The sequence below is a fragment of the Echinococcus granulosus genome (genome assembly GCF_000524195.1).
Source record: "Echinococcus granulosus chromosome Unknown EG_S00069, whole genome shotgun sequence".
Lineage (NCBI taxonomy): Eukaryota > Metazoa > Platyhelminthes > Cestoda > Cyclophyllidea > Taeniidae > Echinococcus > Echinococcus granulosus.
Window position 1 is genome coordinate 306,044 of NW_020170449.1, and position 27,049 is coordinate 333,092.

The 27,049-nt window shown below is 43.2% G+C and overlaps 2 protein-coding genes across 2 annotated transcripts in view; both read left to right on the forward strand. All coding sequences in view use genetic code 11, as the record gives it.

The window, feature by feature from the left end:
* Window positions 1–5,707: 5,707 nt before the first annotated feature.
* EGR_07089 (Macrophage mannose receptor) lies at window positions 5,708–19,865 on the forward strand (the record flags this gene model as incomplete). The annotated part of the gene is made up of 15 exons (XM_024496338.1): window positions 5,708–5,755; window positions 7,534–7,932; window positions 8,007–8,433; window positions 9,494–9,551; window positions 9,629–9,850; window positions 9,927–10,179; window positions 10,250–10,475; window positions 10,750–10,781; window positions 10,993–11,113; window positions 12,262–12,458; window positions 13,586–13,793; window positions 14,358–14,519; window positions 15,106–15,275; window positions 16,893–17,080; window positions 19,277–19,865. The coding sequence occupies 15 exons, from the start codon at window positions 5,708–5,710 to the stop codon at window positions 19,863–19,865; spliced, it is 3,300 nt and encodes a 1,099-aa protein (XP_024349265.1).
* A 1,733-nt stretch (window positions 19,866–21,598) lies between these two features.
* EGR_07090 (Hormonally up-regulated neu tumor-associated kinase) overlaps window positions 21,599–27,049 on the forward strand; it is a gene marked incomplete at both ends in the record, with an annotated part of 6,119 nt that continues 668 nt past the window's right edge. Inside the window, 6 exons of the mRNA XM_024496339.1 lie at window positions 21,599–21,638; window positions 21,711–21,943; window positions 23,612–23,740; window positions 25,663–25,829; window positions 26,055–26,113; window positions 26,904–27,036. Coding sequence (XP_024349266.1) covers window positions 21,599–21,638; window positions 21,711–21,943; window positions 23,612–23,740; window positions 25,663–25,829; window positions 26,055–26,113; window positions 26,904–27,036 — 761 coding nt within the window. The remainder of the gene's footprint in view (window positions 21,639–21,710; window positions 21,944–23,611; window positions 23,741–25,662; window positions 25,830–26,054; window positions 26,114–26,903; window positions 27,037–27,049) is intronic.

Below are 27,049 nucleotides of genomic sequence, written 5' to 3' on the forward strand. Positions count from 1 at the left end.
GCCTACACCGACTGGTGCCTTGGAGCATCACCGAATTGGATAAATTTACGCCTTACTAACGGTCCTGCCACTTTCTGGGTGTAAATATTTACTGGGGTGGCGCAGAATATTCTAAAATTAAGGTGAATCAAGCCTCTGGTGTAACCCTTGCTATAAATCGCTGCCTTTCCGAAGCATAATCCTTTCGGTAGAAGAGGAAAAGAACAGAGAATCTGGAATGCTGCACCCCTAAGAAGTGCCCGTGGTTGTGGGCGTGAATAGCTGGACACCCACAGCTCTGTCCTCAGACAACTTCGCTGTAGATAGCTTCATCCTCATAGTAGTGAGCGCCTATGCCAATGGAGATGAATGATCCTTCGTAACATTTCGCATCCACAATACTCAGCATGTAAAAAAAACCCATTTGTCTCACTTTAGCGCGATTTTGCGCAATAATTTCTGTCTAGGATGATAACTCTTGAACATTATTGCATGGATAGTCGAATTGTCAGACAGAGGTAGTTATATGATGCTCTCAGACACGGCCAATTACTACTGATATTCTGACTCGCTCTCCCACTCCTCCTCCTCCTCTCATCCCCCTTTTCGCCACCTTCTCCAGTTCTAGGTTGTGTTTACTCTAAATTAACCTTACCTTGACATTTATTTAAACAATGTAAAATCACTTTTGAATGGGATTGGTTAATTTGTAGCCATGATAATCGTCGCACTTCCCAAACTTTTTCTTGAAGCACCCTACACCCGATCGTAGAACTGTTTTTATGCCATTAACACACATTAGGTTTTCTAGCCAATCATCCTTAATGAGGTCAGAATTTTATGATTACCATCTAAGAAGACACACTTCCTCCTCCCTCCCCCCTCGTAAGACGGCTTCAGTTTTGGACAAGACCATCAACGCCCATGATGATAATTGAGGAAGTGAAACAGCTCGTAAAGACTCAAGTAAATCTGAGAAACGGACTAAAAAAGCGCACGTTTAAGCTGCCATAGCTAAATTCCTATAGTGATGCTGTATTATTATCACTATTTTTTTCCAGTAGAGATTTAAAACTTTCATAGGCTTTCGGCTTTGAATTCCTGCTGTGTTACAGGCGGTCCGTTTAAATGTGCCTTGGTTGACACTCCTTGATCTCAAAAGCATGTATCAACGCCTGAAAGTCCTGCCCACCTCTCAGGCCCCTTGAATTTTAGGCATGTATATCCATTTCTGATCGTTCACTTTTTTGGCCTTTAGACTCTCTGAACGTTGTAATATCACTTGTTGCCTGGCCGGTGTGGATTGGACTTCAAAGCAGTGCAGCCTATTCAATGGACCGTTCTTCCTACAAGTGGATTACTTCAAACAGGACCCCAAACTATTCCAATTGGGCACCCGATGCGTTCAGCTACTTAGAGGTGAGAAATTTTTGTCTATTTTGACGGGAAATCGACATTTGGTTGATGAATTTTTATGATGTATCACGCAAGCCACTCCTGAAGGTATTGATAAGCGTTGAAGTCTATAACTGTTTTACTGTGTAGCCGGAGGAGTTTATCCGATGTTGGCTGTAAATCACTGCTTTGACTTTCTGGAACTTGGTTTGTGATTCTCGGCTCTAGGTGATTCAAGTTTGTCCCCTTTGCGAAACAAGTTCGACCCGCTTGCAAAGGCGAGGAAGCCTCTGCTGAAATTTTTGTATAGCACTTGGAGAAGGTGCGGTGGTGCAACTTTTCACACAAGAAAGGCTTCAACAAATTGATCTGGGTAGCGGTTTTTTTAAAGGGAAAGGATCACGTTGAGGGGGATCTTAAGAACAGTGGGGAGTGATTGAAAAGGTTGGAGACTGACGTAGGAATGTTGGGCGTGAAATGACAATGAAATAAATAGTTTACAACTAAATTAGCTGGAAAGGGAAAGCTGCGGAAGCCACTAGGCGTCGCAAGACGGTGACTGACTAGTAATGGGAAAAGAATTTTGTGTTGTCAAAACGCGGTCACCACAGTCCTACGTCACGTACCACCTCACCTCCATAATTGTGCTAGGTTGTCGGCACCGCGAGGCCAAACGTTGTAAAAAAGTGGAACCGGTGGAAAATTTGTGTCTCCTTAAGAAAGGATTGCGAGTTATAATTCGTAGGAGCTTTCCACAGGAAATCGGACATTTATTCAATGGCGCGGGTGTGTTTGGAATTGTGGAAACCAACACGGGTACGGCGTTGCAGTACTATAAGTCTGATTCATATTATGTCAAATTAAAACAAGACTTGACTAGGCACACAGACACAAGTACTCGTCCTTCTGCATTCAAGGTACACCTATTTCCAGCCTAAGTCCACATACACTCTCCATATGTCAGATTAGAAAACATGAGAAGTGTGCTGTTTTGTCAAGTAATATTGAGGTAAAATAGTAACATAGAGGTTGTCACCGAGTTAAGGTGATATTTTTCCTCCACTTTACAAAATAAAGTCAAGGAAATGTAACATAAGCTTTAAAAGACTCAAATATTTGCATAGAAAGGATGTCCTCAAAAATTGCTCCTCACCAAAGGTCGTTTGTGGAAATTTTTTTTGGTCGAAAAGTCATAATCACCGGCATAACTCATTCTCCCATTGTCGAAAGAAGTGGATAGTTTGCCAATGAAATTTAGCTACTACGTTGAGAAGTTTTGAAATGAATTGTTCGATCACTTTGTTTTAAACGACCTTGAGCTGTTCACCAACTGCGTCACATATATGTGACGACCCGTTTTCTTACAGAATCTTGCACATATCACACATGTGATAGGTATATGTAAAAGGATGTGAATTTGACAGGATGGATTGAGTAGAGTAAATGAGCACATTAAAGAATTAAACTAGTCGGGCTATGATTAATTGTTATCCCATGATCAGACCCGGTGGCTAGGGTTTTTTTAGTAAGGGCTGGTGTCGTCCAAGCAACTGTGTCTCACAGTTGGAAAAGATGGAATTTAAACTAAAGTCCTGTTGCTCATAATTGCATTAGATTGAATGGTCATATAAATCTATGATGTTGCTCAGGATCCAAAATACGAGGACCATTCAAGTTAGGTCGTCATCAGTAGATAAAGAGAGGCGAGCCCACTTGCCTATCGCAGGCACCGGTAACCGACGCCAATGGCACGGGCTCGTCCGGTCTACTTCATTAATCAAAATGACGTGATGGCAAATGGTGCTGGTGGCTGTATGCATGTGTGCAGCTTTGTTTATTGATGAACAAAGGATGATTCCAGCAAGGAGGGGTGAACTCCAAACTCGCGAATGCTGACGAGTATCTAGAGCTGACCATAAGCGCAATTTGTACGGTAGAGGTGATAGCACTCAGCCGCCAAGCTGCTCAGCAGTAGAACATTTGAGTGGTTTGGATGTGACAATTTCTGAGACGCTCTTAAGTCTATCTCTCCGTCAGGTGTCTGCATATGGGTCGTAGTGATTGCCTGGGTCTTCAATTCATGTGACAGCAGTCGTTTCTGTGATAATTCGGTCGGTCTATCTGATACTGGCCACCCAGTCACCCGTGATGGGGCAAAGCTGTACAAGGCGATTTGGGGTTATGAATGCAGCATAAACCTTTGCAATTTTGGAAATTTGGTGCATACATGGTATGAGGACAGATTGCATCGCCGATAAGGAGGTGAAGGAAGCAGTCTGTTTCAGGTGACCTTAACCATACTGGCAAATCCTTCCGCACGTCAACTGCGAAATCCAGGAATTATTTAATCTTAAAGATAGGTGTGCGGTTCTATCAGATGTAGCAGGAGACTCTGTGCGGAAAAAGGAGATATATTTTGTGTCTCTGTTTGACTTGAAGCCCTCTCGAATTATTACCGATGGAGAGAAAGCCAAAAGCCAATCTTTTTTGGCAAATGAAGTACGCTTAAACTATTCTTGCTTTGATTTGTCTTTAAAAATTATGAACCACTACTTAATTTCAAATTTTATCAGTCGAGTGCCTTCAAACTTGTTGCACAAATCGACAGGTTGTAATTTCTAATATTCACAATTAAAGTAATATCCAACTTTCACGCAATGTAGCGTGATTTTCACAATTAAACATACACCTTGATGTCGTGGTATCGAGAAGTAGCAGCATTTAAAGTGATTCTCCTTCCAACGTACATCTTTTTGACACATCAACAAATGGAATCCCTCGAGTAGTCCGATGAGTACTGAATTCTAACTGAGCCAAATCCTCAGATGGATATATTGGCCTCTACAATACTTTCTTACCATATGTCAACTTGGTCTCAGCTGAGTCCTTCCACATGAAATCCGACTAGCCATCGAGATTAACGTAAGCTACTTGAAGAAAACTTCTCACACAAAATACCGACTCGTGTATTGCTTTCGCTGTCTGCGCAGCTGCATTTATCTCATGAAGGAAATAGCATTCCCCAATAAAACGTATTTTTTTAGAATGATTTCTTTACAAATAGAATTTAGTTAGCAGTAAAATCTTGTAGTGCTCCTAGACTTCTTTGCAGACGAGAGAAGCATAAAACTCGACCTGAAGGTGTATTGTCGACGTGCGGTGGGACTTGAATCTACTGATATGGCCTAGTGGCCAGATCGTCCGAAGGAGGTGGCTGGTTACCAAAATCGAGAGTTAGGTAAGCAATTAGCGTATTGCATTGCTCCTCTCCTCTTTTGAGCATCGTCCTCGATGCTTCTAAGGTCAACCTTACGCGTTCGCCATCACATCGCACTCGGTACTATAAGGAAAACGTCCTCGTGCAAGCCGTGTCAGTCATCGAATTTCCATTCAAGTGAGGAGGAACTTGACTGCATCGTCTCCGATTCCTCTTGACTTTTCCACTGGATCTGGCGTTTTACCCTGTATGGATACTCGATTGGGGTATGGGGGATTGTGCTGGCCAACACGCATATCCATCGCTAGTCCTAGGACCGATGGTCTGAATGCGGAGTCATAAAACATAGGACGTAGTTCAGCATAATTTCGTGAGATAAGGTTTCGTGCTTATTTCTCCTTGCCAATTTGTTCTCTCTTTAGTGCTGGCCAGCCATATCTATCTGAGCTCCATCAAGCTGATAGAGAAGTGGAGGAGGTATCTCGAGTTCACATAATTGCTATTTTTGTACAGGAACAGCAGACAGCTCCGTAACAAACCTTTCCAGTTGGTTCACGGCTAGTGCCGCACCAATTGTTAATGGCCTTCCTGCAAACCGCAGGGAAGGGGTAGTTGTCGAAGGTAGATGGCACTTTTAGCCCTTCTGTTAGGGATTGTCACCGATCTACACCTCCGCAGTGTTTCCGCTTTTGCTGCGCAAAGGTTTAGCACCCGGCGGTAAAAATCAGGCTCACTTTCCGCTACCGTCAATATAGCGCCCCGAGACTTCTCTAAAGACGAGAGAAGGCATAATACTCGGATAGAATATGCATTTTCAACATACAAAAGGGGATTGGGTCTACCGGCAAGGCTCAAGGGGTCAGAGCCCTTGGCGAAGGGACAGCGGCGGAGCACCAAAGCGGCTCCTTTATCAAAACCGGGGGTTAAATAAACAACCGACCTATTACAGTCCAGTGAGATGATCCCCTTAAAATAGGGCTAATTCACATTCACGCAAAAAACCACAGTGATTTGGTTTACAACCAAAAGGGTATATTATTGCTTAAAAATTCGGCATTTTTTCAAACTCCTTTCGTAATTAACGAATTATTATGCAATGCGTTTGGAAGGAAAAGAATGACTAGACGTCATAGACCTACTCTTTGCGATTCACGCTTTCACTTCGTGAGTCAATTTTTGTTGCCTACGGGATTTTACTCCGTTGGGCACAAAAAACGCGCAACTTTACCCCAGTTGCAGTAGCACGGGCATGCCAGCGCAGAGTTGGCAGGGGACGCAATAATTGTGTTCCAAAGTCATTTTGGCGTGGTACAGGAAAAGCGTAACCGACTGTTTTGATTTGCAACTTTTCCGGAAAAGTTTTATTGGCGAGAAGGAGTAGTCTGTTTCATTTTTTACTACTTTGTTAGAAATTTGTCTTAAGGTGGATCTACTGCTGCATTGCTTGCCGTTTATATCAGACTGTCATTCAAAAAGGGTTTTCTTTTTTTCACTTCGACAAGGCATCCTTCTAAGTCCCACCGATATGTGCTGAGCAGGTGCGTCGAAATCTCAGATTCACTACTTGTTTTTCGCACATTCTGCCGCCATCGTCTTTGATCCACTTTGGATGTAAAATTGCACGGAAGTGATTTTACTGGTTAACCCTCACCAGCTAAGTAGTAAGCCATCCATTTCCAAGGGCTCTGTGTCAGGTAGACGATATCTCGAACCTTTAAACCGCCCTTCGTTGCAATGAAAACAGGTTAATTTTGAATACCCCGGTCGTTCGGTACCACCGTTTAATCAACGAGGAGTGGATTGCCAGCATTCATCAGCATTCTAATGTTAAACGCTTCTTGTATCAGCGGTGACGTAGTGATTTGTCGTGTGTATTAGAACGATTAATGTCCCAGCCTTCAATAGATGTCCTATTCCTTTGCACCTAAGCCTCAGGATGTGGCCACGTTGGAAGGTGTTTGCCCTATTTATGGACAAAACTGGGGGTTTATTTATATTTATCTATGCCTCTATATCGCAAAGGTAATGTTATGACTGCTTTCTTTTTACAAAACTGGGGTTTATCTTTAATGGTGCCATGTTAGCACGCATGTTTTCAGCCTTAGAGGAAAATCGGACACCGTGGTTAGGAGCTTTGCTTTGGTGTGCCAAAAATGCCAAAAAATATTATTTCTGTCAAATTAAAAACATTCTATATCTATTTAATCCATTAATGATACGATTTGGCGCAACCACTTATCACAAACTGATGAGGGACACGTGTCACACATGTGTGACGTCCTAAAGTTAAGGTAGGAGAGAACCTATATGGGTGATATTTTGAACAACCGTTTTGACTGATTCTGCAGTTTATACTTTTAAAATTATCGAAGAAGTTCTATAAAAGAAATTGGACTCTCCATATTTACTGACATATTACTTTTGGGCGGTATTGGAATTGACAAAACTCCGTTTTTCTTTTGTGTGTATATTGTTAACAGTTTTGCAAAACTGTGAAAGATAAACATCAATACCTCAATCAGGTTTAACTGTTCGACATTTTTGTATGAGATCTTGTACCTTAGATGGCACTTAATGGGGAAAAAACGTTGACATTGATTGGTTGATTTGTAAATTATTAGGGATTTTTTAATCGGGGAATTTGAGCCATGACATTACAGAGTCAGAAAACAAGATCATTTGCATCGTGGAGAAATAAGTTGACAACAAATATATTACTTTTACTCGGCATTTCTGATGTTATCCAAATGTGTTCTTACTTATTTTCACCTATCACTAAATAATGAAAAGTAGCATGATTATGGACACAATATTCGTGACATGTTTCACTCACTTAAATTGTCAAAATTGGACACTTGTACCAAAAGTGCCACAAAATTTGACATGCCTTGCGCACAAGTTTAACACCTCAATGTACGCGTTGCTTAAAATACGTTTTTCAGATAAGTTCCAAGCAAGGGTGTGCATTTCTCTCGACCGCAAACCTTCGTGTGGGAGCCTGGGATCACTCTGATTGCGACAAAACACGGATAGGCTTCGGTTGTGAGGTCCCATTGAATTCTGTGTCGTCCCTGAACTCCACTATCCGCCTTGAGGGTGCTCAACCCGCCTGGACTAAGGAAAATAATGCAGCTGGCCAGATTTGCTACTTGGGCACGTGCTATCGTCTTCTTCCAAGCTTTCCTATGGAACTTGGATTCGATGAGGCAAAGGAGTTATGCGGTGATGCTGCAGTTGCTCTGCCACGTAACCCTCTAGAACTGATATTCCTCGTAGATCGTCTAGCTAATGCATCCGTGTCAACCCGCGCTTGGATTGGGGTTGAGGTCACAAACACCCAGGTATGTGATATAGCTACTCCTAAAAACTATTGTTTAAATGCTACTGAAAACTTATTTATTCGTTTTTAAATCAGGATCGATTAGAGTTTCCAAGAACCTCCTCTGTGACGCCCTGGCTCACAGCGGCCATCCATCGCTCTCATCCGGCTTTTCTCATTCCACCATCCAATCAATCAGAAACCTTCTGCCTTCAAGTACACGTCAATTTCACCTCCACCTCGCCTTTCCTCGTAATGCCTTGCGTGGGTGATGATGATGAAGAAGCGGAGGAGGAAGAAGACGCTACCTTGGTGACGGCCTTTTGTGCCACTCCAGAGCCGTCATATCCTGGAAGCTGTCCTGATGGTGAGGGTAGTGGTGAAAGTGTGGAATGGCATGCATTTGGTGACAAGTGCTTTGCAGTCATGAGAGACTGCGAGGGTGACTCGGTACCGGCAAGTTTGAAGACGCCAGAATTGGATGCTTTTGCCGCTTGGCTATTACCTTCCAATCTCCGTTCTGGTACGGATTTTTGTCATAAATTCTATTTCTTATTCACCCTATTGCCCTGGCCACAGCTGGTTCTAAGCAGCTGAAATAGTCCTTACATCCAACAATACCGCTTTGGACCACAAGTTTTTCAAAATAATATTGCTGTCTTTCAGCTGCAGTTTTCAATTCAATGTTAAATTCACTGGTATACTACCGCCTACCTGACTAGTTTGGATCCAAGAGTAAAGTAATTATAATGCTATTCCTCAGACTACCGAATCTCCATAACTAATAGTACTCTTGTTGGCAATTATTTCTTGTGATTTTGAGCTGTCATTAGTGTTGTGTCATCCGCCGTATATCCTCAGATTTACGTTATATGATCATAAAGAAGGTTTTCTTCCATCATTGTGATGGTGTAGAGGCTTCAAGTCCCCCAACTTAATACAGAGCGAAAATGAGGTGCTTTAGATTGTTTGACCTCACACATATTTTGTCTAAGATGATTCCATGAGTTTTTTGATAAAAACTCGGTAGAATAACATAAACACTGCCAATTTAATTACCTTAATACAATTTTCCGCTTAACTAATGTCTTAAATAGTAACAAACTTCGCTAAAAGGCGTAGCAAAATAGTAGTGTGCTTTAATTATGAAGTTACTCAAATGCACCCAAAAGAGCTAAAGGTGATTTGAATTTGGGCCAGTCGTCCTTGTCAAGGTGGGTTTGTGTAATCGGTACTTCCTGTACCCCCATTTACACCTACATTGCGTGGTTTTCGTGCGCCTTGGATGTTGGTACTGAACCGAGTACACTTTAAAAAGCCTTTTAATTTACTTTAAAATCTCCGTTTATATTTACGCACTGATAGCCTCCCGATTCATTAGTTAATCATCCAGGAATTCTACAAGTTATGCAAACTTTTATCTCCTTTTCCTTATCCTAAAAAGGCTTATACTGTCCTGCAAAATCAGACTCATGAGTACTCTACCCACGTAGCCTCGACGATGCTTGAATACCGTAGGAAATTTGTTTTTAGATGACACAAAAGATATGTAAAATCATTTCATGGCGTAAATTTATTTCTAGATGACGAGGTACTCATTGGTGGAATCGTAAATACAACCTCACCATTAACAATCACCTGGTATGTTTGCCTATAAGATCACTCTACTGCTAATCTCACTAAAGTGAGAATTGAGTGATGAACTTCATTTTTTACAGGCTTGATGGGTCCGTTACTGAGGGATTTAACCGGCTCAAGCCATCATTTCTGCAACACCCAGTCTCCAGAGACGGACTCTGTTTGGCAATCCAGCCAGGCTCAGGATGGTGGGTTTTGCGCCAATGCAAAGGACAAAGCGCTCCTCGCCTAACCCTTTGCAGCATTCCTATAAAACCTCAAAATCATACCACTACCATCGGTCCCCCCGTGCGTGAGTCTGAGTAAGCTGCTACTTCTAGTGAATCAGTGATTTGCTTTTGGGCGCTCACTGGATTTATCGAATGAAAAAACTCACAGACCAATGTGTCCAGAGGACTACTTCCCTCATCACCGAAACAATGGGTCCGTGGTCTGTTATCGCGTAGTCCTCGGTGGAGCTCGATCCCACGGTCACGATTGGAGAGCAGCTGAACGCGCCTGTAGAGCAGTCGCCTTGGGCGGAGATCAAAAAGTTCGTTGGCGAGGTAATTTGGCAAGTTTACCGAACAAGGAAACCTCTGACGATGTCATTGCTCTGCTTCAACAGAACGCCTTTACGGTGGGAATATGGGTAAGCCTCTCTAACCAAAGCATTTTCGCCCATGCGTTTGAGTGGCAGCGACATTGTATTCCATAAATAGGATGGAACAAATAATCTACCTGCGCATATGCTGAGACCCTCCGAGTTCATTTGGCTTGGACTTTCAAAGTCGGAGGACAAACTCTTCTGGAACAATTGGACTGATGGTTCCACTGGAAATCCTACATTTTACGATAATCGCACCCGCCAAAATCAATCATTTTTCTCCGACAGTTCTGGCTATTTCTTTGATTACGGTACCTGTATTGCATTGCATCTGCTTTCAGGTTAGTTTTACCATGCTCTGTGAGCTAAATGAAAAAACCTCTATTGAGGATAAAAGATAGGTCCATTCGCCTTCAGGCTACTGGTACCCCCTGAGGTGTACCCTCGATCTGGGCTATATTTGTCAAGCGACTTTAGCTCCTGATAGCGAGACAGAAGGTGGTGTTGACCACTTTGACATCCCAAGTTGTCTCATCTCGTCAAAATCACGAAACGCCGGTCCTTCTGTTGAGACTGGTTTCATCCATGACCCTAATGTTGACTGTGTTGTGCCAGGATTTACCTATTTTAATGGTCAATGCTTTCGAGTGAGTTTAGATTTCGCTCTATATTCATTAAAATTCCTTTTAAAAAGTGATAACCGTGGTCTAGAAGTAGTGACGCTTAGCCTCTACAACACCCAAACAATTATGAAAGTTTGACGAAAAATATTACAGATATCGTCTCCCAATATAATTACCTAAAGTTAGGTACCAGTTGGTAATACGATAATTTAAATTGGATTGAATTTGCTCATAGACGTTCCATGACAAATTCATGACATTTGCGGAGGCGCAGGCCCACTGTCACGACATCGGTTCGCCGTACTCTCGCAACGGCAAAGCCGGCCTGGCTATCTTCCGCTCAGAGGCTGATCAGCGTACGTCCACGCTACTTTTTTGACATGAGTAGAGTGGTCATCCATCCACAGTGGAGGCTAAATCCAAGATTTCGATAGTAGCATTTAAATTTGAATCACACGCCGTATTCAGACTCTCTGCCATGGATTTTGATGGATTGTTCATACCACACCTTTCGACGAAGGAGTCAATTTGAACGAGTTAAGAGCTATATTTTAATCCTTGCCTTGTCTCCGGTCTTACTACCTTATTCATCCTTTCACAGCTGTGAAGGAAGGTATTTACTCGGAACGATGGTACTTACTCAGGAAATGCCCATTTTCGTAGCCTCAAAGACAGTGCAATGTGTATTTATCCACAAATAGTCTTATCAATAGTAGCGCAGACCACATCATTGAAGTGATAGTCGGCTTATGCAAGACTGAAAATGCTTGCGTGTTCAAACATAGTTAGAAAATTACTATACTCTTTGACCTTTCCCCTCCTCCCAATACATCTTCTGTGGTGCCTCTCTTAGTCACTCTTCTACTTCAGCTGTCACAGGGTCTCCAATGAATCATAACTAACAAATGAAGATGATACGATATAAGGTAGTTGGTCGAGGTGGTATTTCTTGATGTCACGTCTTCTGTTGGGCGAAATGCGTCAGAGAGGCATCCATTTGGGAATTAATGCTGTAGTCTGGTCGATGTTTTACAGTAAACGCATTCTTTATGTCAATCTCATATCACAGTCATATAACACTGCTCTCCTAACAATGGTGTGAGCATCCCCTTAAGGACTGTTTCGATTCTTTTAAACCTGTTTTCACTCCATTGGTGGCAAGTAGACAGTACTTAATACTGAAGTTGTCGCTGAAATTCGATACAATTTTGATAGCTATACCGCTTTAAACCTCTGCAAGTTCAGCTACTCATTAAAGACGCCTTTTTCATGATGTAATATTCAGACATTGCAATCGGGATCGTTACAATTTTTGAATATCGGCCTATCACTGATACCATCGTGGTGTCCGAGCTATCCTTGAAGTCATTATCTAGCGTACAATTTCGGCAGTAATGTGCACAGAAGGGTTGCCAGAATAGTAGCATGGTAGCACCATCTTGGTCTTGGTCCACTTTTAGTTCACTTATTCCCAAGATTGACGTATGTAGTGATGTTACTTCAGTGTTTGTGGCTAGCCAATTGTCACGTCTGCCGCGGATGCCAGCCTCCCCCGGGTTCTACGGACGCGGATCAGCAATTTACGACCGACTGGAGGTGATTTGGCGACGCTATCATTGGGTCGGTCTCTTCCACTATCGCCACACTTTCCATTCCGTTGATGAGCGGGTGCCCTGCTACATTGCGCATGAGCTCAACCGAGTAAGGACTGCTTAAAATATTACTGAAGTTAACAAGACTATATTGTAGTCCAAAAGGATACTCTATTGTATCGTAAGCATTTTCTATCCGCATTATCGTCTGTCGAGCGCTATAGTGGTTAGTTTTTTGGAATTGTGCTAGTTTGGAATCTAAGCGTGATCCTCGGTTCTTGGTGGAATCAGCGATGACGCCCCTAAGTTGGCATGCACGTTACCAGCGTCACTCATTGGCGAGATCTCGATTCTTGTGCTTGAAGCTTGCGTCACACATATATGGCGGCATGTTCTCTTTGTCGGTTAACTACAATTGTGGTCGGGAGAAAGCTGAGGTGATCAAAGGTTTTAACAGAATTTCATTTATTTTTCATAGAAATGTTGGGAAAAGTGTGGTTTCATTGGATTGTTGTTTCATGACTAATAAGAAAAAAAATTTGGACTAATTAATCCAACTTTTGTACTCTGTTATACTTTTCATAATGCTTAAGAATATCAATACAGTTACCAATTGCTAATATTTATGCAGTTTATGGTACCAGTTGTGGCCCCACAATAGCCGACTGGAGAGAGATCAAAACGCTTAGCGAAGATGTGGCATATTGGAGGTCTCCCCCGCATTATGGCAGACAGAAAACCTATAGATATAAGGGTGGCTGTGTTTAAGAAGGCTAGGACCGGTGACTGGGGCCCACCACTATCAACATCTTTGAGAGGGAGAGGCAGAATTGCGAGCGTCTTTTTCATGTTGATCCCATGTTGTGACTGCGGTTTTCTATACCAGGTGCTACCCCATCGCTCCGGGTTTCGCGTCTTCTCGTTGACAAGATACTTTTCCCATAACTACACAGTGTTGCGTGCATACACACAGTCAATATTACTATCATAGCCTGTCCTATTGAGTCATGGTGTCTGGACCGGCTTACGGCATGTACATTGGCAGCAGACTGGTAATAGGGTGCACCTGATACTCAATATTGTATATAGTACCGTGATGGCATTCTTTGTAGGTTTAAAATCAAGAATTTTGGTTGGAGTCGAACGCCCTTTGTAAGATTATCATCAGCTGTTCAGTGAGGGCAGACATAAACCACCTGCAAGGCTATCCAAACACCTAATTTCTGAATTTAATAGCCGCTGGCCTCGTCAGCCGGGGGTCCGCTGTGCGTTTCTATTACGGGTGTTCCCGACACAGAACACTTTGCGAGTCTCACTTTCGACATCGGCTGCAACGAGAGTCTCCCATTTGTCTGCTCGTTCGAGCCCTCACCGACCCGTTTGACGACAAAATCTTCCACCTCAGTCTGCCCCAAGGGATATGCTACTCACAATGCTGCCACTGGTAAGCATCGTTACTTTGGTAATGCATTGATACCACCTCAGAACCACCTCGTTTCCCCATTGTTAGGTGCTATCTCAGTAGTATAACCGATGGAAAGTTGAGTCACTTCAAAGCACGACTGAGTAAGCTACTGAATTGAGTTAGGATACCTTTTTATTAGCATAATAGTAAGAAGGCTCGATTGCTTTGAATCACCTAGGTTTTAATCGTGCCTTCATTAGATAATCGCTGTTTAATTAATGTAATGGTGGAAGGTTTTTGTTACTTTGGAGTATTGTTCTGCGGTTGAAATGATCCTTACATTAGTACATTTTCCTTCGCTGATGGATTCTATTTCAGTAGCATGTCGAGAGAGTAACTTTGCTATTTTGAAGCACTCTGGAGATGAAGCATCGTCTCCATCGGTAGGGGCTAGTCCAGGAGTCAACGGAGAGATTAAGCAACGTGAAATACTGAATATCGGTTGTGTCAAACTAGTAGTCTAAACTCCGGTCTCGCTTCTCACAAGTTACTAGATTAAATGTGGCAACTTTTTGGGAATGCTGTTGCTCTCTTGAACTCCAGGTGACCACTGTTATCGATTTATGGGGGAGTGGATGGGGTCCTACGAGGAGGCCACGGCAATGTGTGCCCAAACCGCTGCTGGAGCGAGATTGGCGGCTCTAACAACTCCCTTCACCGTTGCGTGGATGCGCGCCCACCTTCCTTCTGATTACACCGCCACTGGTAAGAAGAACTCGTTCTCTTTTAACTTCTGGAAGCAGTGTGGCTTTGCGTTCATTTTGAATTGCTCTAATTCTTGGCCTAGGATACTTCTGGTCCCAGGATAAGCATACCTTTATTTGTTGAAGAAGCAGAAGTAATGTCTGCCAATGTCGCAATAGGACACCACTTCCCGGCTGTGGTGGTCTTTTTCCATCTGTTGAATAAGATTATCCAACATGCTAAGATAGTGCGGAAAAGAATGCTCATCATCAACGTTGGGCGCTCGCATTGTGGCGAAACTAATTTGTCATTCAACTACCGCTAGCCCTCGCTGGTTCAATACTTTGCCCACTGTCGCCAAAATGACTTTAATGTAGCTGACAGTACTTTTTAAGCCAAAGCTTTGAGTAGTACCAGATCCAATCAGCTTCACCAGTGATTGTATACTGCCAGTCGGTGACAAACACCTACTTTACGTTTTTTCAGTCACCCATCTTCAAATGGCACTATTGCCAACTCGATTTCTCGTATCACTTGCGGGGCTCCTGACTAAAATATCCCAGCAGATGGCCTGACGGAACTACTCATTTGCGCTTTCTTCCTTAAGGTATGCTACCATGGGAGTCAGTTCCACACTGGATTGGCTTGAAACTCCGGGCGCGTGATGAATCATCGTGGCGGTGGGCCAACGGGCTTCCAGTGACTCACACGCGCTGGTCCTCTCAGCCAGTCGATGTCGTGAATTCGGCCACGGACATGTGCTTTGCTTTTGCAAAGGTGAGTGCAAGATCACTGAAGGCTGAGGCATCCGCTACCGACGTCCCGGAAGCAGATTAACCACCGCACTCTTAAACTGGCTAAACCGACTGCTCATCCCAGAAGTGGAATTATTCCCATCCTCGTCGGGAAAATCCGCCAAATTTTTTGCCGTTTTAACCTTAATCCGTTTCTGACGCGCGACTTGGTGCGTCACAAATATATGACGCCAGGTAGAAATGGGAATTACGGCGTTGCGTATGTGTAACGCTGTTATAGTTTTCATCGAGGCCATCATTCACTTTTATTTTTTTTTCTAAATTCGCGTACTACGCAGTTATGCATTAGGGTTACTCTGTTTGTGCTGCATCTATCGCATTACCCCTGAATACGCTATAGGGTGTTTATCTTTGCCAATGACCTCACTATAGCCATAAAAGGGTCAGCGGACGAGTAGGTGTAAGTGACGTGGCTAGAAATCTATCCCTTGGCCTTAGAGCTCGAGTTATGAAAAGTTAAAAGTGCCCACGCAATTGTGTTGACAATAAGACCAAATGCCTTTCTGTTGCATAGGCTTCCTCTTCACCGGGCCACTGTTTTCGGTGTTTCCTGCGGTTGTACCTATATACCAACTATTAGAATGGTATTCAAAGTAATTGAAGTTAACTAGAAAGCAGATGCGATGATAGCACGGTGGATGCCCGTTACCGTGAGAGGGCTTCCGATTTTACTAACAATTGCGTGAATCGCTTTGTAGGAGGTCAAGTATAGTCTTCCTTTCCATTTGACGCCATCTTAATACTAGCCAGCCGCCTATTTGGGATGACATCAATCCTTATTCTGGACTTTGAGCGGTCTGGTACTAATCAAGATGCAAAACTTATAAGTGGAGTGATCGAGACGGTTTTTTGAGCTCTTCTGTGGTGAAGCTCTGCAGATTTAACCAATCACAGATGCCTTTCCTGTCAAGATCGTGTGTGCTAACTAACTGTTCCATTTAGACCTGAGCCTTATTTGTTGCGTCAGACGAAGTTGCCACATGGACGGTGTTGGGGACAGCCTACCGCGCTGTAACCAATTTTGTCCTTAAGCTAACTCCGAGTATTCACTTTCGAGCGGATTAGAGGCGTTCCATTATGATAAAAAAACGAAGACACATTAATGTAGCTCAGTTCAGGCTCTGTGTCCATTTACCTTCTTACAAAGAGGAATAATTCATATAGCCACTCAAATGTCACGTCTAAATCCTTTTTGAGTGTTCATCGCGTCACCATCATCTCTCTTGTAGGGACGTGTGCTTTGCGAATTCAGCGTGATGAGAGGGAACTTATTCCTATTTCTTGTAATGCAAAACAGGCGACAGACGATGGAGTGTAATCCGTCTATCATTAGTTTGACACTGTGTCTTCGTTCCAATATGACTTCGCTGCCTCGTTTCGGAATATCGCTTTACACCAGCTAGCCTTTTGCTGATGTTATACTTGGGATTGTCTTTGGAGAGGCAACGAACGCCGTAGCTATCCGTCGCTTCTTTGAATTCTTCGCAAGCAAAGTAAACCTTTTAGGGCCATTTAACACTTAAGCTATTCCTAGGGTTGGAATGCCTTACACATACAACCTATATTCTTTCGTTTCTAGTCTATTTCGATGACAAGCTATGAGTTGGATATGATCACTGTGAACTGCTCACGACGTCTGTCACCATTGTGCGAGGCCGATCCCCTTGTCGAGCTTCCCATTTCTATGTCAAAACCAGACGAAAGCTACTTGGCGGCCGACCAACACGATTACATTGGACGTCTTGCCAAGTCGGCATCGGGGAAAGCGTAAGTGAACGAGCGAAATATTTCAGTGTTTGTGTTTATATCCTCGAGGGAACGGTACAGTCTTCCGAAAATGATGACTTTTATGTAGGTTTACAAACTTGTGACTCTTGTGACCACCTAATTCACAGGTCAGGATTTATTTTTAAAAGTTAAAATATGCGTTGAAGTAGGACGCATTGCAACTTGTAGGAGCTTGTGTAACACGACTGCTTTTGTGCACTTTAAAGCTTAGTTATTTGTCCGTCTTGCATTACGGTACTCTTTATTGTGCTCCCTACAAATTTCCCCACACCTCATAATTTCAGTCGAACTAGATATGATTCAAGCCTGCCCCTGAAATTTGTTGCATAACACGCGGAGAAAGTGTGTTGACGTAACTTTCGCACAGGATAGGTTTTACCTAACCGACCAGGTAATGGTTCATTTAAAGATAGAGGTATCGCGTTGGGGAGGACTCTCTACTCATTTACGAGAACAGTGGAAAGTGATTGGAGACTGCCGTATCAAGACCGGCTTTTAGTAGTGGTGAGCGAGGGTGACGATGAAACAATGGGCTTACAGTTAAATAAACTGCGGAGGGAGAGGCGTAGACACTACTGGGCCAGTGAGTGTCTCATGCTGTGTGTCGTGTGTTAATTGATGACAGCGGCTTCTGTTCCTCACTTCTTTCACGTAAGCTGTAAAATACACTGTGGATTTTAGATCGTTTGTTGACTTACTGACTTGTGATTAGAAATGGATTTTATGTTCCAACATTCGATGATTGGTTGTCCCCAAACGATCAATTCACTTCCAAATCATGCAACACCCCATAATCAGAAGGCTAAGCTTTGTCTGTGTGGGTGCGTCTTGGCAGTTGACTGCAGACGGAGTTGATAACTAGAAAGTTCTTTCATGAGGCTCAACAATAAGTGCTGCTGCTGCTGTTTATCTACTTGACGCATCTGAAACCACCGGGGCTAGTCAATCAGTAGGAGGAAAGTCCCACTCTCATTCTTACCACAAAACGCCCGACCTCATGTCTCCCATTGCCATCAAGCCTACTCGTGAGAAGATCTACACTCTGGGATAGAGGAGAGGAAGAGAGGGAGACACTCTCTCATCCTTATCTCATTTCCCTTAGTCCCTTCGTGTTTCGTCGGTCATCACCTTTTTTAGCATTGGGCATTCACTCGCGAAATCTCATGGACAGCTGAGACGTCTACGAATGTGTTGTCAAAATATTGTTAAAATAAAAAAAAGGAATGGCCAGAGTGATCTGCTAGCGGTTTTGGCTAATGGAACTAAGTGCGGTAGAAGTCACTGTACAGTAGTGAAATATTTAACAGATTTAAACCTTTTAAAAACGGATTTATCTCCGACTATTATTGTGAAGTCCTTAGCCGTGGTGGTTTCTAATATTCCCAGCCAGCAGTATGGTAGCCACTTCGATTCGTGGAACGTTTGCATGATCCTGGGCGCCAAGTTGACGTATAACTTATCGTATGATGGAATTGATCAGGAAACGAATCATGCAGCACTCCGAGGCGTCTCTGAAGACTGATGAGGGCATTATACTCGGATAGAATATGCATATTCTGCATGGAGTAGGGCATGGGGCTACTCTCATGACCCGAAAGGCCAGCCCACCCGACGCAGGTAGAATGACAAAGCACCCAAGTAGCCCCTTTATCAAAACCGAGAGTTAAACAAACAGTAGACGTATCGCATAGCCCCTCTGCCCTTTAGAGCGTCGTACCTGGCGCTCCCCTTGGTCAACCGCCGTGCCAGCCATCACAATGCGATCGGTGCTGCAAGAAAGACACTCACGAGCCAATCGTGCCGGTTATCAAATATCCATGAAACTGAAGCGATACTTCATTGCAACGCCACGGATCTCTTGTGGCATTTCTGCTGGATGTGGAGTTTCAACCTCTATGCGAACTGTATCGGGGGACAGAGGATGGAGGTAACACTACCATTTGAGAACAATGGGAATTTTAGGATTCAATGGGCTGTGTCTGTTACAGCATGTGGGTTTTCGCAGGACGTTTCAAAACTCCCTGAAATTCGTTTATTTCAAACGGTAAAACCAAATAGTCCCGCTTTGGCTTGAATGACATTGGTTTAAATGGGATTTTGAGTAATGAAGCTATGCCTGAATCCACGGGGAGAAGAGCAAACAAAATAATGGGTTTCATCCTTATTTTCCCTCAGATGCATTCGTTGGGATTTAATCTCCCCAACTAACACCAGCGAGATGGACGCTCTTCAACGCGCCTTCCACAACTTTACCCTAGCCGCCGTTGCCGCGGCGCTGGACGTCAACTCAAGCACAGATGGAGACATTTACTCGCCAGCTTTTCAACCAGTCTTTAGCTCCGTCTGCAATTGGTGTCGCAATCCAGCAAGTCTCCGTGATCATGCCTTCTGTTACATAGACGTTGACAAGTGGGAGTTCTGTACCCTCCCACCACCATCAATCTCGTCATCTCCCTCTTCTCCTTCCACATCTCAAATTCGCACCACCCTGCCGTTCTCGGTGATCTTTTCAATTGTGGTCATCTTCCTTGGTGTTTTCTTCCTCTTCCCCCTCTGCCTTCTGTTCATCTTTTGCCTTCATCGCAAAAGTCGCACAGGATGGGTTTCAACTTCACCGGTGCAGGAAATACTGTTGCAACGGCTGCCATTTTCATGGCGATGGCGGTGGTCTAGAACGGCCAGTCAGCCCTGCCTACTTGCAGACAATGTTTCCTATAGCGCTGGAGCTGTGCAGGAGGATACAATCAGAGATCCAGCCGCCTAGTCTGACCAACCGTTGCCTTTTGGAACGGCGGATAGAAGAGAGGAAAAGAGATAATAAGATAATGTGCGCCATATGCATTTTTGCCAGTGTCTTGTGTTCTCATTCTGGGTTGACAAGATGATGTTGTCTTATGAAATATGGAAGGTTTGATTCATGCGAGAACCAAGTCGGATAGCTGTCTTCCATTTGTTGATAGTCTAGGCAATGCATTCCGGTAAGGAGTTGTCTGTTGTGATAACTAGTGGGGAATATTTTGTTTTTACACGATTTCCTACCGCCTTTCCTGCATAAATATCTAATGACTGCTTTGTTTAGGACTAGAGTTATGGAGCAAGTCCCTGTTCATTCCTGTTCAAATGTCCCCCGGTTTACGAGGTCCATTAATTTACCTCCAGCTCATAACTACTGGTAAATGCAAAGTACAAAGTGCTCTACACATATGTTTGTTCGTATCGTTCATAAAATGGAACAGTTCAACTCAACAGTTGCTGTGCAAGTGGGATCCGCAGGCCTGTGCCTCGTTTGGAGAGAATGGCGATTGTTTTGACTGCCAGAGGTTTTTAGGGAACCTTTTTGCTGTCATATGTGTTAACATTGTTAATGTCTGACCTTGTTAATCGAGGGAGTCGATTTGCTTCCTGCCATGCATTCTAGAAGTACCGGTTTCTGTTCAGATCTACTGATTTTCACGCATGGGCAAATGGATCCTTCGAAGTGGGCGTCGAGTAGAATGCCAAGTGTTGGAGTGTGAAATGATTTTTCCTCACTTTTTCGGATTCAAATACGGAGTGCCAAGCACTGTTTGCATCGTAGGGGTCTGACCTTAAGTGCCCCTTGCTTGGAAGGCGACCTTCGACGTCAACTTCACTGGCTGGAACTATGTGCTTTGCAGGGCAAAGGGGTTTACTCGGTCGTGAGTGTGAATTCGCTTACTTGAATTTCTGCTGGGAAATAAATGGGCGATGGAGGGGAGGTCGACCGTTGCCATTCGTGGCACAAGTCAATCATGATCATTCCTCCTACTTTCAAGAAGACGTAAGTGGAGTGATGGAGAGCAATTCAAATTCAAATGCAGGCCAGCATTGTCCGCCTCTCGTCGACTGCTATCACTGCAACAAAACAAAATAACGAGAGACAGTAGCCAAGGTGGGTCATTGCAAGGTCATCCCCGATAACATGCGGTACAAAAGAGGGCTGCTTAAGCTGTGGGTGAGAGCCGAATTTAGAACCGAGCGAACGACACCTTTTGCTCTCTATCGCCCCCTCGTATCTCCTCGCTTTTAGTTAATCGGTGCCAGGAGGGTGGAGACAGACACGACTGTAGTAATTGTCAAAGGCGTTATAAGCTATACAACTTTGGAAGTGGTTGTATTGACGTGGAGAACAGTTTAGGGGGCGGCGTTAGCGGTACCCCATACCACCATTGTGGAGGTCGGTTAGTGGTACGCTGACGGCCTTCGCGGTGTTACTAAACATCGTGCAACGAAGTGTTAATGCGGCAATCTGACAAGTAGTCTTCATTCACGGATGACAACTATTTAAAACTGGCCCACTCAGGGGGAGGTGCGTGCATTAAAACGCAATGCTTATTAACAGCTCTCTTAACGACTCACAATATGCTGATTTTCCCAACAGATAAGGGCTTACTTATGACATCAAAAGACGCCTTTAGGCCGGAAGTCTCACCACCAGTTAACAACAACGCCCCAGCCAATTAATGCGAGCTTCACACCATGCGACGACTGAACTTAAACACAGGTGTTGTTACAAGGGGTGGGTGTTTAACTTTTATGGGCACTGACATAACTACGAAAGCTGCCATTATTGGCGCGTTTGTGTCAATAGAATTGCCGTCTTCGTCCCCCACCTCCCCCATTGCCACCGCCGCTGCTGATTCAACCAATGGGAGTGCAGAGCTCCCGTTGAAAGCAATTCTTGCCTCTCAGACCGCGTCGTCACAACTACGGATGGATTACAAGGTCATTGATCGGGTCGGTGACTGCCGATTCGTTCATGGACTTCAATACTCGGAGAAGACCTCTATTAGTGAGGGCATTCACCTGCCTACCAGTGTCAAGGTGATTTGTGTAAATAAGTAGACAATAATTCTTTTTTACTGTTATTCTTATAATTGACCAGTTGCGTTTATAAAACGCTTCGATTTCACACTGTAGGTGGGTTTCAAAGTAGACGGCGAATCCTCATTTTTTACTCACATATGGAAGCCAGTCTGCTCCCTTATTATATTTTACCGTAGATGGTGTGAGATGTGGTTGATTTAGAGTCCTTCTTTTTGTCCTAGTTCTCATTAGTGAGAATGCGTCAACTTCTCGACAATTTCTTACAGGATTTAACGCCTGAATTTTTTTACTTTGGCCTTGCGTCACAAATATGTGACAGTTTATCAGTTTGAGTGTGAGTGTTGAGTGTAAAACCACAAAGTTGACATTGAATTTTTATGGTCTCAACAGAATTTGAATTGGTCGAAGACAGTAATAATGGAAACGAGAACCTCGAGATTGTGGTGGTCGACCCTCTTCTGACATCCGGATAGAGATCATGTTGAGCCGATCTTAAGAACTGAAACACTGCGTCATCTGTTTTACTGAATCACTTTAATGCCTCGCTAACACGTGAAAAAGAAACCAAATTTTGAATTTCTAAGTAGGATTTGGTCCTATCTATGGGGGGTTAAAGGTGATGGCCAAACATTTCTCGGAACCAGGCAGCAAATGTTTCCCCCCACAATAGGATCGGCAAAAAAACCAATCAATTTTAAGTCCTAAAAATGAGTTCCAAAATTGTTTATTAGCGGATAAACGTGCAACTTATTCAAGGCTGGTATTCACAGAAACCAGACGAAACAAAACCGACCTTTCTCTGTCTCATGCAAAAAGAAATGTTTCCCTATAGATCAAAGCTGGGACTTGTTTTATTAAGGTGGAGAGGCAATTTTATTGTCTAGTAGTTTAATACAGATCTACACCCCATGGGTCTAAAATAGTCTGATTCACCATTCTAATTTTGTTTAAATTTTGTAACCCTACCTAAGCAGACAAGGATTCATTACCATTTACTTGAAGGGTGTAGTATGAAATAGGTATTTTCTGTGGATCGCAGTCATGCCATCCTCCAGAAATACACGAATGCTATGTCAACAATTTTAATCGTACTTTTTATGATTTCTTGCCTATTTTCAAGTCAACAGTCTGGTGGTCTAAAATTCAAGGGTAATGGAAGAATCAGGAGTGGATGCCACTTGTTTACATTTCTAATTCCCCTAATGCAGTGGCCTACCACATTGCAAGAAAACGCCAGTCCAGTAGTGTTTACGTGCTTACGTCTACACAGAAGGGGGAAATGAAAGCTCCCCTGAACGACATTCGGACGGATTTAAATAAAAAATATTGCAACACACTTCCATAGTTCACTTAAAGCCGAATTTTATTGGTTACTCGTGTCATCTTCACTACAGGTGAAGAATATGAAGTGTGGTGAAGAATTCGGTAAGTGACTAGTGAAAATGGCGCCAAATTTGCCGCAAGTGATATCCTATGTCGGCATTTTGGAGTAACTCACTTTATTTATCCACTACAACCTGACAACCTTCTCAAAATAACTAATAGATGCTTTAGGTTTGATCAAATGCACTCCCGTTTGCATGAAGTCCTCAGTCATCAATATTCACTTATTTCAGTAGCATATTAGTTGAATGACAAAAAATTGTTTTGTCTTTTGTGCTTAAGGTGCGATTGAAAACTGTTCGTGGACAGAACATGGCAGACTACGAGAGGGGTCGGGAGCTCTCACGCGAGGCGACTGTGCTGGCTCGACTTTCCCATCCGAACATCATTCACGTCTATCACCTCGTTAAGGTTTGACCTCCGCCAATAGTGCTATTTGACCTTGACGTTTCTAACTACGCATTTATAACCCTGGTGATGATGATGAAGCTTGATTCCTTTTGACGCCTATTAGCAAACTAGATAGACCTAAATTTTGATCTTGTTTTAAACTATTTACATCGTCGTTAATATTTCTAATGGTACCCCTTGAGGCCAAGGCTTTATTTTCTTAGGCAATGTTGAAATTGTAATAAGCCATAATCTTTCGAAATTCCACCTCCCCACCTCCTTGCACATCCTTTGGTTCCCAGCGGCATCCTTTGTAGTCAGTGTAGTGCTTCGGGACTTCCTTGAAGACGAAAGAAGGCATAATATTGGGGCAGAATGTGTATTTTGACGTACGGAAGTACTGGGAGCTACTGACGTAGCCCAAAGGCCATGCCGTCCACCAAAAGCACAAAAGCAGAGCCTTAAGTTCCTGCGTAATCAAAATGATGAGTCAAACAAACAATCGAAGCAGTACAGTTGAATTCACGAGAGGACAGGCGCCAAAGTTGCATTATCTGCGGACACCTCGAGACACAAAGTAGCGCTGCGCTTGGATGCTCAATCGGCATTCACTCCTGCAGTCGGCAATTGGTCTGAAGGTCCCTTCCAGTAATCGAATGGAATACTGTCAAAGTATGTGGGAATTGGTGACAACCAGGCATAGTCTGGTGGTCGTTGTTGTTGTGTTATTTAGGCAATGTCAATGAATTCCGCACATATCAAGTGGCACAAAGGTAAGCTATAGCATTATGCGGTATCACTAAGAGCATCCACCTCAGATTTTACAATTTTTGACAGTATTGTTGGCCTAATCTGAAAATAAGTGACAAAGGAGAGCCAAAAGTAGGTACTCTTTGTTCTTATACCCCAGCGCTGAAACTACCTGTGCTAGCTTCATGAGACAGGATTGAGAGACTGAAAATCCTTTTACAGGGGCCTGACAATTATCGCTGCTTCAGCGATTTTAGCGGTTATCTCTCGTCTCCATAATTACCCGTCTAAGCATTATGGCTAAATTTGGAAACAGCGAGTCTACTTTTGGATGTAACATCAGGCTTGTTCCCACTTGCATGCGTCCACGAGTCGGAAAGTTAACAATCCGAAAGCAGTGGTTTTGACTTAAAGGGATTTTGCGCAATCAACAGTTTATAACCGTAGGTTTATATTAGATATTGTTTCAGTTTCGTATTCCTGCATTAATGATGTATTGCAAACCATTCTGTTAGCAAGATATGGTGTAGAAAGAGGAAAAATAAGATTAAATGTTGCTTAATTGTTAATTTGGTGTAAAATGGGGACTGAAGTCCCGCTTACCACCATCGGGTTGGCTCAACTACTTAACCACAAGCTTACTAGCGCCTTCATCTTTTTTACTCTTGCGATTCGGTGGACATTCGACTGCTGTAACTTGGTCTTTAGAATCATTCAATGACAACGTCAACTAGAAGCTGGATTGCCATACACTACCACTTTGTCACCAAGTACTTTCAATGCTCAGAACTGCTTGCGGGGAAACCTAGTCTCTGAAAGAATCTTTCGTCCAATACTTTGTTGACTCAAGCCGAGTCTATTTATTGAGAAATATTAGTCAAACCTTTATTTCATGTGCTTTTTCCGTCGGCTGCCAGAACATCGCCCCGACGAAACTGCTCACACGGTCGCCAAGTTTTGGGGTCTATCAGTTTAGACGGCTTTTTGAGAAAAAAAATAACGTTCCATTCATTGGCGATTTCATTAAAAGCCCATGAATGACGCCAGGACTGCAGATATGCAAGACTCTTGGCGCTTTTGGATTTCTACGCACTCGAATTGAAGGCATTTATGGTGGCAAATCAGAATGAGAAATGATACTTTGAGCCTTGAGGCTATCGAAGTAGAGACAGTCTATTTTTGCTTGCCGGCAGCACGCTGATCTTCGAATTCTGGTAACAGAGTGGATTGATGGTCTATCCTTGGAGAACTTAATCCGCCTCTTCTTCCATCGCTGTCTGCCTGAGAGTATCGCTCGTTTCTACTGCCGACAAATGGTGTCCGCGATCATTGCAATGCAACGAAGACACATTCTCTTGAGGTCAGTCAGTCAACCACCACCCTTTGACGTTCAAGTACTTGTTCAATCGTTGAATCTACCACTAAACACCAGCAGTTTTAATCATGTCAGTACCGTGAGAGGTTGTCAAACTACTTTGTAAAAAAGGCGACCCAAAAGGCAGTGCAGAGACATTCTCCTCACTTTAGTTTCGCATTACAACGCCTAAAACTTATGCCGTTTAAATGAAAACATTCTCCTTTTTAGAGAAATCTCCATAAAGAGTCTCGTGATCACTCAGGATTTTCGATGCATCAAATTTACCGGTAAGAAAAAAAGGAAACTTTCCCTCCTAAAACTTTGTTTGAATCCCAAGAAATAAACACTGACGCACTCATAATTTCTAAAAGAAGATATTAACTTTATTTTCGCTCCTTGTTCAATTGAGCATTATAATTGTTTAAGATATCCCAGGATTTGAATCCCTAGCAGAATAAGCGCTGAATCGGACTGCCTCAAGATTCACATCCTGTTGGTGGAATAGCTTCCAATTTTATTTGAACTCCCTAATATATACTTTTTATTAGATTTTGAAAGACTTATCTTAGTAAAGTCTTAACCGATATTCACCCAACAGCACATAAGTAAAGCCCATTTTGTTAATAAATCGGCTCATTCACCCCCAACGTCACACATGTGTGACACACTTTCTTTATCGATTCAAGTTAACTGAGATTAAGTCAAACCAATAAAATAGGTGCAGTGATTTAGTAGTCTGAGGGTAACTACATATTTTAGTTTTAAATTAGCGTAATTTTAAGTGAAATATGCCTCTTCTGGTCTGTAGTTGTCGGTCTCCCTGCCACCACACTACATTTATGGTATTATATGTCAAAAGCGTCACGACGTAGTCTCATTTCAAATGCACAGAAACAGAAAAACAGGGACACAGCTCCAGACTCATTCAGAGCTTCATTTCTGTGCAAAAAATTAACAGTCAAATTGCTAAAAAGAAATATGACGCAGTGACTAAGGAAGAAGGGCAAATGACCTGCCCGAGTCGTGATCTGCATAATTAAATAGCAAGAAATGGAAGACGGATTTTAAATTTCCCAGACTTTTCTTCGGCTTTGTGCCTGCCACTGCGGAAGGACGTGACTAGCGTTGCCTGCAGTCCAGAGTTCACGGCGCCGGAGCTAATTCAAGAGAATCTCGAACTAGTTGGACCGGAGGCAGTTTCTTGGGCATTGTGCGTCAATTTT